The 16669-nt window shown below is 40.2% G+C and overlaps 1 protein-coding gene across 3 annotated transcripts in view; it reads right to left on the reverse strand.

Annotated features, from left to right (window-relative positions):
• Positions 1–5196: 5196 nt before the first annotated feature.
• The window catches only part of TPCN2 (two pore segment channel 2), a 50838-nt gene continuing 39365 nt past the window's right edge, over positions 5197–16669 (reverse strand). For 2 of the 3 annotated variants that reach the window (XM_075927709.1, XM_075927711.1), the window contains 7 exons: positions 15902–15973; positions 13017–13090; positions 12433–12523; positions 12255–12337; positions 11282–11363; positions 8997–9082; positions 5197–8320 (listed from right to left, as the gene is read on the reverse strand). In XM_075927709.1, the coding sequence (XP_075783824.1) occupies positions 8242–8320; positions 8997–9082; positions 11282–11363; positions 12255–12337; positions 12433–12523; positions 13017–13090; positions 15902–15973 (567 nt within the window). In that variant the 3' untranslated portion in view covers positions 5197–8241. Of the gene's footprint in view, positions 8321–8996; positions 9083–11281; positions 11364–12254; positions 12338–12432; positions 12524–13016; positions 13091–15897; positions 15974–16669 lie in introns of all 3 variants that reach the window. The other variant, XM_075927710.1, reaches the window with a different exon arrangement.

Consider the following 16669-nt stretch of genomic DNA (forward strand, 5'->3'; position numbering starts at 1 on the left):
ATTAAAGAATCAGGTTTTACTTTCCAAGACCATTACTTAATAAAATGAACACTGGCAACAGCTCAGCCCATTAGGTTTGGAACCAGTTCAACCCAAAATGCAGAAAAGAGACTTAATGAAGCAAAATAATACAGGTTAGCCTGGCTGTCCTGCTCACTTCAATAGGATCTTTATTATAGAGAATCCTGCCATATTGGCATGGCCCAATACTGCAGGAGTTCAATGCCACAGCATTACAAATTTGATAGAACAAAATCAGACTCCTCTTTGGGAGGGTAACAGAATCTACTCTTGTCAACCATTAGCCTGTTTTTAAGTCCAGAAGCAACTATTATGAGCATGTAGTGTGATATTCTGCATAACGCAGACATTAGAATTTCACACAGCAGTTCCTGCAGCCACTCCATGTGGTCAAATTAGCACATACGTTTTAGAAAGGCATCCAATCTGGTATTGCCCTAGCTGTTAACGTGCTTATTTCCAATTTGAACTCTGCTTATTTAAGCTTCCAGCCATGAGATCTTGTTGTGTTCTAGATTTTGCAGAAGAATTCAACTATTTGGATGAGAGCACAGACCAGCACAGAGCAAGTTTCCATTGATTGACTTCTATTTTCAGGTGGCTCAGGGCTTCTGAAAAAAGCAGATCCTTTGCTTTTATGCCCCACGTGTTAAGACTGTGAAAGCTGAATTTTAAGAATATAACAGAATATCAATTGCATAAATGCAGATGAGTCTGGCCCACAGCTTACAGAAGTGGATCTATGTGTTCCTAAAGTGAATGTGATGGGTTGAGAAAGGGGGGTAGACTTAGAAAAATATTTGTGTTGGGTGGTATTCAACCTTTTTTAACATTTGCATAAATGACTGAATCCTGGCTATGTGCTAAGTTCTAGGATATGGGGATCTGGTGTGCCCATCTGCATTCAAAAGCCTAAATGTTTGTAAACCAGATGATAAATCTTTAAAATTCTCCCTTTGATAGAACAAGCACAACTCATACTTGAAGTTTGGATATTCCAAAATATTTCTGCCAGATTTCCTTCTATTGTCTAAAAACTGAGGTTCATCTTGGGAAGGACTTAAAAATAGAACAACAACATGCGACACAAAAATAAACAAGAGTAGCATGGAAGAGATAAGTATGCATGGTGGCAAAATCATGAACCAGTTAAAATGGAAATATCAACGTGTTTTTACAACATATACCTGAAATTCACAGCTAACTGAAAAGAAAGAAGGTTAGTAATAAACTCCCACCTCACAAAGATGTTTTGAGGAAACTCCATATGTAGCTGGGAGGTGCTGGGATACTGCTGTGAAGAGGGCCATTCATGTATCCACAGAGAACAAGGCCAAGATACCTGCCCTGCTAGCTTACTGCAACATAGATGACCCAATATTTTTTAAAGAAATGCGTCACACTGAAATTAAAAAAATGTAACAGGACAGTCTGGGATATTTCTTTGTGCAATCTCTGTTTTAAATTACAAAAATTCATGTCTTAATTCAGAGCAAACTTTCTAATATGCTTAGTATGAAAATGTCAAAGTTTAAAATTCAATATGAATCCAGGCAAAAAAACCTTCTTGAAAACATGAGATTCTGACAAGTCCAATTTAATAAAACCACTGACATGCCTGATTTCTGGCCAGCTTGTTTCTTCTAGCATTTGCATTAATATGACTTTGGGACTGCAGTATTGTCTGTCTCACTGAAACCACAGAGCTAAAATCTAAATGACTGGAATGTTTGAGACTGTGTGTTTCATTTTGTACTTGCAAGTAAATATTTTTGTTGGTTGGAATCATAACTGTGAGCCATAGCAGACATTTTGGTTTTCCCACATAAGTAACATGGATAATTCATGACACAGCATAAGTCCCATCTTTGGCAGCCACATGCACGCCCAGTGGCGGCAACTGCACACCATCATTTTTCTCTAGGAATGTAATAGTTTGTTAGCTCACTAAGGCACTATTTTAAAAACCCACACTCACTTATTATACCTAGCAACTACATTTTATATTCAGTCTTGACATTCTTCACATACTCTGCAAAGGAGATAATTATAGGGGGCCATTTAAATAGTTGGCTACATACATCACTATATATTTAGTCTTAAAAAAATAATCTCTAAGACTTGTGTTTTCTGAACATTTTCCCTAGTTTCATGTTGAGAAAACAACAGCTCTGCAAACACAAAGAATAATTCTGGCTCATACACTCCACTCTACAGGGAGAAAGGCTAGGTTTGTGGTTAAGGATGTCAGGGCATTTAGGATCTATTCCCACCTCAGCCACAGACTTGCCATGTGACCTTGGGCTAATTACTTAATCTCTCCTGCCTCAATTTATCTGTAACACGGGGAAAGTAGCTTACAGAGAAGTTGTGACACTTGACTAATTTTTATGATTGTTAACCTAGATTTTCACAAATGACTAACAATTTTGAGTGTCTCAACTTTTAGGCATGCTCAACCTGTAAGAGAATAAAAGGGGAATGATTTTAAAAGGTTGTTTATGCACAACAATTCCTGAAAATCAAGTTGACAGTCCCAGGCATCTATAAGCATTCATCATTCTTGGCTACTGAGATATGTATTAACAGGAAAACACAAAAAAATGCATATAAATGAAAAAAAGCATTAAGGGGTAAAGCTTTCAAAAATGCCTACGTGCCTAATTTTCAGGCGCGTCTCAGGTTCCTGATGTGCTTAGTTCCCATTTCCAGTTCAGGAAACAAAGTTTTATCTTAAGTCTAAATTTGGTTATCATCAAATCACTGATGATTTTTGTAGGGTTTCATTGTGTAAAAACGTACACATTTCACTTTGGAAGAACAAACATCAATAAATTGGGGAACCAATGAACAATTGGGAGACTGGGAGCAGACAAAACAGAAACAAACCATTCAAAACAAATTTACAGAATCACCCAACTGCACTCCACAGGATTAAGGAAGGATGTGAGAAAATGCTCATTTAGAGCACTCCCATTGCTACTGACAGTTCATGTAAAATGTCTGTGTGTGACTTTGTGAAATATGAGATAGAAACAAAGGTAAATGAATTACCAGTAAACAGAAGACTTATTTACAGCAGGTAGCATTAAGTTAAGCAAAAACAGGATATGTAATGTTGAATTTAAAAAGCTCAGAATTGAAATATTCACAAAGCCCGCTGCCCACACTACCATCTCACTCTCATACCCCCCAAATCCTCCTCCTTTCCAGCATTTAAAGGTTTACACTGAAAGCTCTGTTTCGCCTAAGGCAGCAGCTATCGGATCTGAGCTAACATCCTTTAAAATCAAATCAGTACACTTACACCAAATTTCAACAGGCTTTGAACTGAGCCCATATACCGTCAAGATATCATGGTGAAAACCTATAGAAACTGGAAGAGGAGGTTGACACATTCTGCTCTTATTTTGGTTGGTTGATTTTAATGAAAAGCAAAGATACAGGGGGATGGAATTCTGAAACAGTCGCTATTTCAGCAGTTTTCACGCTTTTAGGGGCTGAGTTCTCAAATCTTTTGAGTCGCAATTTTTGGTTGCATCTTCCCAATCCAGACAAAAATAGACATGCAAAGGTATGCTTGGTGGCCTACTCATCAATCTAACAGAAATGTTGATACAGCTTTAATTAAATTATCTACACCTGTAAGTTTCAGAAACACAGATACTTACCAATGGCACAGTCAAGGCTTCCTCAGCAGCATGGCTACTTTTATCTTGCAGCCAGACTATGCTGCTAGGGCTGGGACAACACCCGCCCCTCCTCCACAGGGTTCTCAAAGTGGAGAAAGGCACATGCAGTGGTCTCTGGGGTGCAAAGGCTGCTGGGAGTGGAAACTGGTGTGGTCATGGCAAATGTTGACACTGACCCACATGGCAGGGTAGCACTCTCTGAGATGAGTCGGGGGGGGGGGTCAAGGTGGTGCTCCCTGCCCTACACCACAATGGGACCTGGCCCAGGTCCTTCTGTGCAGGGATGGCATGAGCTGCTTAGCTTCAGCGCTTGCCCCCTCCCCGAATGCTTGGTTTGGATAAAGGAATGTTAAGCCGCGGTATGAGCTTAACAGTATGCACAGCTGCCACCGCATGTGATCTATCAGCAGGTGAAAAGATAAACCCTGTAAACATACACAAGATAAAAGACAGCACCATACTTGAGTGTTTAAACTAACCTGACCTTGCAGCTTGAGAATAACTAATGGACCCTGGATAATTTTTCTATTGCTCTAAAAACCTAGAAAACAAATGTTTGCAAAAGCAGCAATTGCCAGCACACCATGCACACAGATTTACACACAGCAGCACATTACAGATATTAATACAAATGCAGAGAAAATATAAAGTCTGTTTTCCCCATTTCATTCAATTAAATTTGCACCTGACTTTGCCTGCTAATGACAGGCTTTCCTCTATGCATTGTAACATGTGCATAGTAATGGAATTATAATGTCTACCTCATTTGCAGTTTTGAACACTTATCTTCATACATTTCTCCATTGAACAGTATGCTTGTGTGGTCTCTGTCTACTGAATAGAGTCATAACACCTCAGCTTTATTCCCCAAACTGTAGCTATACAGAGGTTTCTCCTTTAGTGAGAGGGGTTTGTGATTTTGGAATAGGAAGATCTGGGGTACAATCCAGATGTCACTAAAAAGTTTTGCATGGCAACAGTAATATATGTAAGCACACTGTGAAGTTCTGTGTGGTCATGGATGATGGTTTGGGTTGGGGGTTGTTGTTTTTTTCATTTCTACAGAACAGCTTTTTCCTAGAAAGCAACCCTTAAGAAAAAAAATCCTCTGAAGATACAGCAACAAATCTGGTTTTCTAGCTTCATATGAGAATCAAGCTATGGTTTCAAAGCATTTTTCCAAAGTTTTCAGATGGTCATTTCTTCCAGGTGTTGTGTCTGTATGTGTCTCATCTAACCACCCTCAGCAAGAGAAATCACCATCTTGTGTCCAGATTACACAACACAGCATAAATAGTAAATCCACATAGGTTTGATCAAAATAAGTGCTGACCACTTAGCACTCAACTCTCACTGAAATCGATGGGTGTGGAAAGTGCACAGCATGTCATAAGAAGAGCTCAGCACCTCAGATGACCAAACTACATATGGAGGTCCTTCAACATTTAAAACATGTAAATGGAAGAAAGGAATAAAAGTGACATTTTTATCAATTAAGCCTTCTATTTTACTCCTACTCATAATTGCATACACTCCTGTTCGTGTCTCTGTGCATTTAAAACGTAACAATTGCATCAGTCATTTACTGCTTACAGTACAATTTATATTAGACATACTATTCCATGCATGTAGTTCTGCATTACATTCCCAGTCCAACATAGAAACAATAAACAAACAATCACTAAAACAGATTGTTCTCTGCACATCTATTCACATGTAAGGATTGCATACAGGAGACGTGATTTATGAAGATCATTTGACTATCACACCAAGTCATGCTGCTGGGGCAGACAATGGAATATCATGGTCAAATAAAAATGAAGAGCTAAAACAGAATGGCAAACATCTCAGGCCAACAGCGACTGGCAGCCTCATTTGGCAGGATGATCACACTTAATTCATCAACTAGATAGATGATAAAAACAGCAAGGAGAAAAGCTGTTTAAGGAGGTTAAGGACTCTAATAACCAGGACTCAGAGTAACTGGCTTACACTAAACTAAGAAAAAATTGTGCTATCTTCCTACTGCATCAGACTAGGGGGGACCTAGTCAACTGTGCAAGAGTCTTGCTGTGGAAGACTGGGGAAAAAAACTTAGAAAAAAGGGGATAATCCTGGGATTCCAAAGGGACAGAGTAGACGACCTAATATGCTCTCTGCCCCTCCCTCATTTCTGATACAATAAGTTTAACCAGCACTGGAAAGCACCACAAAGACGACATCCCATGAAAAAAGGGAGTATAGAAATGGGGCAGACAGTAGGTTTAGACTGTATAAAAATAAAAGAAAGCTTCTGATGCCACAGAGTGCACAATGAATTAATTAAAAGGTGGGCTAGTAGGAAACACACAGGTGATAGCATGTGAGGTGACCACACAGACACATAATGATTTTGTGAGTGACTTAAAGATCAACTTACATTTGTTCCACAAGTTCAACTACACAATGGGCGAGAAAATTCTTTGCTCCCAAAGCATGTTCTAGACAACATTGGAAAGTGGATGGTACAGACACATGCTATTGAGATCAAATGCCCCAAACTCCAGACAAATTCTGCTTCAGCTGCCAGCATTAGAGAGAAAACAGGAAAGAAAAAAAACTATTCAGGAAAGGGAATGACAATTGCAGAGCTACTTAAAATCCTTTGTTGACTAAATGGATCAGGGAAATTAGAAACAGAAGCAACCTACTATATCAAATAATCTGATCCTTGCCATTGTCACTGCAGGATGGATCCTGCCAGTGTATTTGGGGCTGATTTTATCTATTCTAGTTATAAAGCTCTCAAGTAAGGGACTTGACATGTGTTAAACATCCATCACAAATGTGTTAGGTGATTTAATGGTGACCTGATCTGAAAAGTCCAGTGAAATGCCTTGTTAGGAGTGATACTAAGGTATAAATGGGACACACAGTCACCACTTACCACATCTTTTAGGATTTATGTATGTATTATGAAAAAGTTATTTACCCAAGAGTTAGGTGGGTCACCAAAGCAAGTGGTACCATGTGAGACCTATAATTGTTAAAATGCATTTATTTAGGTAAGTGTGTGACCACTGAAAATTTCAGCGATTACACGCTTACATGCAAGGGGAAGTGGCTCCTGCCTGCCCTTCTCCCCACACTGCTTCCTTTGATACAGAGGAAGCCAGGGAAGGGGAGGGCAGTCTTCATGTAACTATGCATGTTAACCAATGAGCACATGCTCATATTAACCGTGTACACGTTTATTCTTTCACATCCCTAGTGTATCACAATAATTTGACGGGAAAAAGTACACGGGCTATGATAGTGACCAATAGAACGTATACTCAAGCTTCTATGGATTACGGTAAGAACTGAGAGGGGCCCAGCACCTTGCAGGATTGATCCCACCCAGCTCAAATGAAAGTGAAATGATCCCCAATGATTTTGGTGCCACATCCTATCCCACATCCACTCCCTTGAATTTAAACACAATTTATTATATCCGGGTACAGTTTATGAGGGGAAGCCTGAACATGATTGCTTGCTTTCCATCTACCCAAAATGGATAAATGACTACATGTTGCACTGGGGTTTCCACTAAAATTCTTGCAAAGATAAACAAACTCTGGCTCGGTGTGAACCAACAGCTTCTACCCACATTTACTACAGGAGAAGGGAAAACAAGGCTTGTCAGAATGCAACAGAAGAGCTCATTTTCAAAGCAAGATGATGATATTGTGTCTGAAGCAGAGCTTAATTATTCCAGATTGCAAAACAAAGGCACGATTGTTCCATCCAAAATTATACTGACCTTGATAATGTTATCAATATCATACAACCACAACATGGACACAGCCCTTAGCACTCACCAACAAAAGGAAATTGTCTGTATCACAATCTCCAGCTTTGACCTGAATTTAAATAAGTAGTTTTGAATAGGAATGTATCATTATGAACATTTAGTAAATACAACAATGTTGGCATCATATTTCAATAAAAATAGTGTTTCATCTTCCCTTATTACAAAAAGGCTGAGCATCTAGAGCACGAGTGCCTAATTCATTCAAGAATTTCAAGGCACTGATCTTGGCACGCACGGAAAGCCAGAATAGGCAGTTCCATTATTTATGGTGCAAAAGAGCAGCAAGCACAATGGTTATAAGTGTTTGCATTTTAAAGTGCACTGTCGTCTTAATACTCCCTTCCTTCTTAAAAAATTAAATAAAATTATAACTCCTTGCCCTGATATAATTAATAAAAGTAACAACTGCATATTCCTATCAAACAATTCTAAAAATCAAGTCAAATTAGAAGAATTTAAATATTTTTAAAAGGGGTTGATTATAAAAAAAAATCCCTGTACAAGTCCTCTGTATTGTAAGTGGTGTTCAAAAGTAAAATCGAAACGTCAACCAAAATGTTATATGCTTTGTTATAAATTTTCAGGTTAGTAGTACTTTACAGAAAATCCATTCCACTTCACTGCAGCATCAGCCCGCCAGCTGATAACCTTATTGCAAAAAATGGTATGAAAAAAATTAGTCCTCGCGTATGTCTGTCATCTACACAGTTGCAGGTGTGGATGCTGGTGCAGCTTTTCTATCAGCTCTTCCTCTGTAGGTTCTTGCAAAACATCCCTACAAAGCAAAAAGCTTAAGTTGCTTAGGGCAGCAAAGGAAATTTTTCAATATTTTTTGCAACATAAGTACTGAGATATAATGTGCTTATTTCAAGACTGGAGCAAAGAATTGAAATTAAAACAGGCTGATGCTCCCTAATGATACATCTAGTTGTGAGTGATCCATCCTTCTACAGATGTGTCATAGAAAGCCAGCAACTGTTTTCCCATAAGGAGAAGGGAAGCAATTTCCTGCACACACTGCAACATAATTGAGGTCAATAGATGAGTTTCCCTGAAAAAGCTTGTCAAATGAGAACATGCTCCCAGTCCCAACGCTGCCATTGCACATTACATTTGTATGACAACGTCTACTTATGCAACATGATCAACTCTCCACCCAGAGCTTAACATAAAGCCAAGAATCTGGATCATTTTATCCTTCCCAACTAGAATAGTTTTTCATTACTAGCACCTCTTCTCCCAACATCATAGGAGTGGAAGTTTCTTGGCAGGCATAAGTAAAGCATCTTCAGGACTGCTCCAGGTGAACAATTGAAAGATTTCCACTCTTACTTAACATGCTTGAAGCAAACCTCACATCTTGTTCCTGTCTGGGACAAGGTCTTTGAAAAAGGAGATTAGCAGCCTTAAAAATAGGTTCTCATTAGCCACATACTCCCAGTGTGACTCACCTGAACATTAATTCCACCGTGGTCTGGTATTCAATTTCTGAGAGAGACCGCCGATGGGAGTGACGGTCCCACTTGTGAATAAAGTTCTGCAATTGGAAGGAGAAAGGGAAATAAAAGGCTAGTTTCAGTATCTTTAGATATAAGGTTTAGGTTTTATATTTTCTGCATGGTTGAGATGTATAAATCTAAATAAAGTCCAGAACAGGAATGTTCTTAGAAACGAAGCCTTCAGTACGGTTCCTCTTTATGAATACAAAACAGACAGCAATGCATCCACATGCAGTTGCCTATGCATACCAATAAACCAAAATAATACTAATACACCAAATAATAAACCATAATAATAAACCAAAATACTACTTCTACACTTCACTGAATTAACATAACACTTCAACACATCCCTTCAAGGTAAATCACTGCTTATGTTTCTGTGCCTCAGATAGGGATGAGTAACTTTGTTCATGGTCACACAGTGAGAGAATGGTGGAAGTAAAAATAGAGCAAAACAACTTCAGGACTCCTGCTTTCTATGCAATGTACAAATTGCATTTCCTGATTTTAATATCCACATTTTTTAAATGTTCACATTTCTAAAGTGCTCCTGCAAGCATTCACCAGTTGAGGTTCCCCCCCCCCCCGCTTCCCCGCCCCTCAGCCATTTCTTTTACATACTCCAAGTTAAAATGTCACGGCTTTATCAAAGAAAGAATACATTTTCTTGCTTGTCTGCTTGCTTTGATTTATACAGTAAAACTACAGTGGTCCAGCATCCAATGGTCAAGCACTCCTGCACAATCTGGAACCCGGAAGTGCTCCGGGCAGCCGGACAATTGGAGCTGCTCTGCCCCCGGCTTCCCCGATTCAGCCGCTGCTGAAATTGACCGGGTTGGTCCCGTAGCATCGCCCCTTGGCGCTGTGGGACCAACCCGACAGCACCCCATCTACTCTGCCCCAGACTTCCCCAAGTCAGCCGCTGCTGAAACTGACCAGCGGCTGACTCCAGGAAGCCCAGGGCAGAGCACTCCAGCTGCTCTGCCCTGGGCTTCCTGGAGTCAGCTGCTGGTCAGTTTCAGCTGCTGGTCAGTTTCAGCAGTGACTGAGTTGGGGAAGTCTGGGGCAGAGCAGATGGGGTGCTTCCAGGTTGGTCCCGTAGCGCCAAGGGGTGCACCCCCCTCACTCCATCCCAGACCCCTCATAGGCCCCCCCCCCCCGGGTCCTAAAGGTGCCAGATTATCTGAAGTTTACTGTACAATGGCAAGAGGTAGATGGACAATTCATGCAGGAACTAAGTTTCCTGCCACACAGACCCACATCCAAGCCACCATGCCAGATATAGGCAGCAAATCTGCAGAAAGAAGTCAATGGATCTCTCTGTACATCTGGTCCCAAAATGTGGAAGATCTTCCACTAATAGAGAAAGTTTGGAACTGAAGTCAGTAGTCCAGAATCTATTTTGTAGTTATTGAGACTTTCAGAGAGGATGCAGAGACATGTGACTGGTGAAGCTGTAGGTTTGTCGTGGCAATGTTTTTATACACTAATTTCAGCACCATGTTTAAAACCTGTTTCATCATGACCATACTCTAAACACCAGTGGTTTTCAAACTATGGGTCGTGACCCAGCACTGGGTTGCATAATGTCAGACACTGGGTCACCTTGCTTGTAGGGTTATCCGATGACTAGTGTGGGGTGGTAGGCAGGCTTCCTGCCTGTCCTGGCACCATGCATTACGCTGCAAATCTGTAGGAGGCAGCAAGGAGGGAGACAGCTGGAACCGCAGGAGCCAATATGCATGGGTAAGCTGGCTTGAAAGCAAACAGTGTAGCATACAATAACAAGGGAGCAGGAAAAATGCTGTCCAAATGATCCTGGGATAAATACCTTGCAATGAATGCTCTGGAGTCTTTAATGGCTACACAAAACTGGCAGGACCTTGGTATGTGTGGCCTCATCCAAAAAATGCATATTCCCTCTTAATACAGTTATTGTGTGCCAAAGGTGATCAGACATACACAAGAACATTTGGGATACTTCATGCTAATAGTAATATTCTCTTTTCATTTCCCATTAGAGGATATTGGATGGACAATGTTCTCTAAAGCTATTTTAATTATTATGTCCATAGACGCTTACCACTAGATGTCCTCTTAAGCCTGGACAAGTTTAGAATTGAATCCATCACTAGATTCTCAATTTGGCATAAGGGCAAAACTCTACCTCCAATAGATCTGCATAAAAACACTCACACTTTTCAAGAACTGACAGCTAAAACGGATTCCCTTACCTCCAGAAGTAAGGCCACGAACAAATTGACCCAGATGACAGAGGAAATTAGCCACCAGGCCACAAAATAGATCTTTGACCACCTGAAGAAGGATATTAAAGACAAGAAAAATAAAAATACAAACAATAGTAGGAGACTGACAATTTCACCTTCTAATGAAAATTATTATCCACCACCTTCATCCCTTAGATAGAGCCAGGAATATGCATTGCTATGGACTTACATTTTTTTCTGTAAAAAGCTGCACTATTTTCATAAATAAAACCATAGTCTGAGAGAAACCATTTGTTAAGTTTGGATTGCAATCAGCAGAGGGATAAATGTACTATCCCTCCTCAGAATCCACCCCCAAACACTCCTCACACAAAAACACACTCATATCAGACCGGTGTCACAGTATGAATTCTGAAAAATATGGAGTAAAATATTGGCTCCACCAAAACTGCCAGGGTATAAAGTTCATTGTGCTTTAACCAACTAAGTTTAAGATACCAAAGGAAAAATTAACTTAAAGAAAATCAAGATTCTTAAACTTTATCAATGCCTACTTGATGCAAATAAAATATGCTAGACTGAAACCAGAGGAGACTGAATGCTTCCATTTATGCACAGAATGGATAAAAACAGTAGTACACGCTTCTCCACAATGATCTACTCACACACCTTTAAGTAGGCCTTGAATTCGTACAATGTGTGGAAGCAAACTCATATGGAGTTCAATCTCCCTGGTCAATTCAATTCTGGGTTAAATCAACTGCTAGTAAAGATTCCAAATTATTGCTAAATATGACGCCCACTGGGTACTGGACTACTAGTTTACATACACACATAGTTGTCCATTAAGCAGCAAATTTTGGTTACTAATACTTCGGGGGATTTGAAGAGAAGCAGCTCCATAGTAGCAAGCAGACAATAGTTTCACTCCCAGATCATAAGATGTGTGGTTTCTTTAGGTACCAGCTTTATTACTTACGGACTTGAATATCTTGAAAATGCATCCAAGAAAACTTGCCAATTATTCACCACCATGACATCCCAGAGAGTCACTACTGCAGCCTAAGGAACAAGATGAAACAGAGGTTGAGTGCTCTATTGCACTATCAGTAGCTGTTGGAAAACACAGAACACAATCCACTAGCAACCAGACTCACAGCAAAGTCATCAAAGTTGTTTGGCCAATACTCCAACTGCTCGTAGGTCCCACACTGAAAGGTGCTGTTACCGGAAGTTGCATTGACAACACTACAGTGAAATTAGAGTGCAAAGTTATTATAGCATGCTATAGACACTTCCTTTGGTAGAATGCTTCTACTGAGTTGAGTACCTTCCACTGAGTATAGGCAGAAACGGAGCACTAGTTACAGAGAAAGCAGAAAAGGAGCCTGAAAATTTCCAAGAGGGGATGAGCATTCCTGGAGATGCAAAATAGTGGTTGGAAGTTGGAAAGATAGAATAATGGGGGGAGGGGAGGAGAGACACCTGAAAGATTTAAGAGATTAGTGATAGACTGGAGAAAAAGGAAGAGAAAGAGAAGGAAGAAAAACCAAAAGACTCAGAGTGCGAGTCCAAGAATCTTGTCCCAACACAAATTAAAGAGGTACTATAATCAGAAGAGGATACTGAGGATTGAGATACTTATCAAAGAGTCCAGAGAGATAAGAGCAGAGTTATACAGTGGATTTTCAAAAACCAAGAGAATTTTTCCAAATACCACACATTTAGAATAAAATCTTACCTAATATTTCCCATAGGAACAACAGCGCCTTTAAATAGCACTATTCCAGTTATAGCAAATGCATAGAAAACTACCTGGAAAGGAATACACATTAACATTAGTCACTAAAAGGCTCAAAAACTAAATCTGAGTACTGTAAGATAAGCTCCTCAGAGACTGTACAATGTTCAAAAGAAATAGAGTCAATCTAAAATCGTGGGCTGCGTCTAGACTGGCAAGTTTTTCCACAAAAGCGGGTGCTTTTGCGGAAAAACTTGCCAGCTGTCTACACTGGCCGCTTGATTTTGCACAAAAGCACTGACTTTCTACTGTCTGAAATCAGTGCTTCTTGCACAAATGCTTTGACGTTCCCGTTCGGACAAAAGCCCTTTTCCGGAAATGTTTTTGCACAAGAGGGCCAGTATAGACAGCTAAAAACTGTTTTGTGCAAAAAAGCCCCAATGGCAAAAATGGCGATCGGGGCTTTCTTGCGCAAAACTGCGTCTAGATTGGCATGGACGCTTTTCCGCAAAAAGTGCTTTTGCGGAAAAGCGTCCGTGCCAATCTAGATGCTCTTTTCTGCAAATGCTTTTAACTGAAAGGTTTTTCCGTTAAAAGCATTTGCAGAAAATCATGCCAGTCTAGACGTAGCCATGGTATAACAGAGGTAAGGAAATCTGTTTAAAACAAAGCAATGAGTTATTAGAGGTGTAAGAATTTTTAAAGCCCACTCATTTTTTTGATCTACGCTGTATGCTTTCTTTTCTGTAGTCCATTCAGCTAGGAACTGTTAAAAAAACCTGATGAAGTCACTTTTCTTCATAAGAAGTTTCATTTTTTGGTTCTCAGAGCTGTGATAGCTGAACTACAAACACCACAGAGGAGTGACTGTTAAAAAAATCTTTCTATTGGGATTTTTAAAAAGTTATGGGAAGATTGCTGTTGGACTCTGGGCAATTTCCTAAAAGCAAGCTTCTACCAAACATAAACTCTGACCAAATTTAAATCAGCTATTTCAATTTAACCAGAAACATTTGTAATAGCACAGATGCAATCATGATAAAGTTAAATTTTCAAAAGTGCTTCAGTGCTTTCAAAGCATTTTCCCAATTTTGAAAAAGGACCAACTCCCATTGATTATCAATGAGCAGGGGAGCAGACAGCCTCAACAGGCTCGTGGGCGGGTGGGGGTGCAGCTCCACACCATGAAAAGGGAAGGACTTCAGATGGAAGGAACAAAGCCAGGGCAGGCAGCCCATAGCACCACCTAGACCACCCCACCTCCCCCCGCCTTTAGAGCTGTTTGGAGCGTACAATGTGGTGCTCCAGTGGGGATTTAAAGGGCTTGGGTTTCCGGGAACCACTGCTACTACAGTGGCATTGCTGGGAGACCTGGGGCAGGGGCCTGTTAAGTCCAAAAACAAGACTTACATTTTGAAATCAACTCATGCACTTTTGAAAATTTTAATCACATATCAGGGCTTGCCCTAGAATAACCTTCAAAGAGTTGTCAATGCTTCACAAGTCTTACTGAAGAAAGTATCATTTCCTCCTAGGCTGGCCTGAAATAACATGAGCTTTCTAGAAAAAATGCCAGGATAATTCCAGGTCTCATGTTTCTATATTGTTATTCTAAAAGTCCCAGGAAGGAAAAGGGGATTATACTGAGCTACACACAAGAGGATTTTATGTTGACTACAATTGACTGATATAGCTCCACAATCTGCCAGTAGGTGGGGCATCTGGGTTAGTAATGATAAACCTGTTTTATTCCTTGTAACACCAACTATAAAATTAAGGCGAGCATACACATTCAACAGTTAAAAGAGAAGCTGGCCAATAGATAATTAACATTATAATATTCATAATATATGTTGCAGACTAACATTGGAATAAAATAATTCTCAGATCAACAATAAATATAATAAGGCTTTATCATTCAAGATCAAGTGAACTTAAACTCCAACTTTAACAAAAATATTTGAAATTAGTGACAGTTGAGTGTGCTCAGCCTATTTCCAAAACCGGTCTCAGACTGTACCCACTTGCATGGTCTAGTACAGCCAGGGACGGCTGTTGGCAAGCCTGGTGCCTTCCTAAGTGGGCAGGGCTGTGGATAGTACAGACATGCCACAGAAGCTGCTTGGGCTGTGCACTGGCTCCTAGAAGCTGTGGCCTGACATACGGCTGCTTTCCTGGTAGAGCTCCGCTGCTCCGTGGATACCCACATTATAGCTGCGGATATAAATTTTGAATCTGCTCAGAGCTCCAGCTGTTTAGGGCTTTTTTTCCAACAGAGGAAAAATATATTTCCTTAACATTCTTAATGGGCATGGCTGAACTGTTTTAGCTGAAATTTAAAAGAGAGCCTGAGGCAAAAACACTGGACAGGAAATTTCAGCCTGAAGGCTTACAGACTGGTAAAAGTTATAAGCAACTGAAAACATGGTCTTATAATGGAAAGTTGCTACTAGCTCCACATATAATAATAAATGAGGGTGTTGATCACTTAGGAAGGATTGAACTGTTAGGGGGCAAGAAAAAAAACAGCTACTGTGCTGTTTGATGGACAAAAGACATATAGCTTCTGCCATTGTTAGTGGAAACAGTGTATGTACTATTCCCTGGCTTTCTCTATTGAAAGTGTACCCTTTATTATAGCATAATATAGAAAGAGTGGTAATCTCGGGAAGAGGGATAGCTCAGTGGTTTGAGCATTAGCCTACTAAACCAGGGTTATGAGTTCAATCCTTGAGGAGGCCACTTAGGGATTTGGGGCAAAAATTGTCAGGGATGGTACTTAGTCCTGCTGTGAAGGCAGGGGATTGTACTCTATGACCTTTCAAGGTCCCTTCCAGTTCTAGGAGATAGGCAATCTCCATTAATTTAATTGAATGGTAACTCACCACCAACACCCCTGCAAAGGCTCGTAAGTTTTTCACCAGATCCAGCAGTGTACTAGCAACCAAGGCCATGAACTAAAACAAAACACAGAATTCTTAACAATATTTTATGATACAATATATTAGCAGGGCTTAAAACTGTAACAAAAATGATACAAAATGATGGCAGGCTGGGAAAATAAAGCACAGTTTAATACTTTGCACTTCTAGTACAGTGTCTAGTGTGGCAAGGTCCTGACTCATGCCTGGGCTCCTACCTGCTACAATAATACAAGTAATAGCAGAGATTTACACCGATGGATTTCCACATACTGAGTACAGTTAACGAACAAAGCTATACATCCTTGGGAAGTGAATGCCAGGGCTGGCCTTACCATGAGGTGAACTGTGGCGGCCACTAGAACCCAGAGAATTGAGACCTTTCAAAGTTTTGGCCCAAACAAAGGGGGCATGGGGGCGTCATTTGAGCTCCCCTCCACTTAAAGTTTTCAAGCTCCCAGCCTTCATCTCTCTTGAGCAGATTCGCTTTTTTCTTTCTCCCTGCTGAATGGGAGCTTCAAGGCTGCACAGCTCCTTGGGTAACACTGAAATATCCTCAGCAAATCCAGTATCTGCACTTTGCTTTCTTTCTGAAGAGCACTGCTACTTGTATGTCTGCACATGGCTCATTCTAAGTAAACACATTTATTCTTAAGGTAAAAGGATTACAGAGAAAACATATCAATGAAAGAACTTCACGCATGCTAAAAAGCTTATCCTCGGTCACTCCCA

Source organism: Pelodiscus sinensis, chromosome 4, assembly GCF_049634645.1.
Source record: "Pelodiscus sinensis isolate JC-2024 chromosome 4, ASM4963464v1, whole genome shotgun sequence".
Lineage (NCBI taxonomy): Eukaryota > Metazoa > Chordata > Testudines > Trionychidae > Pelodiscus > Pelodiscus sinensis.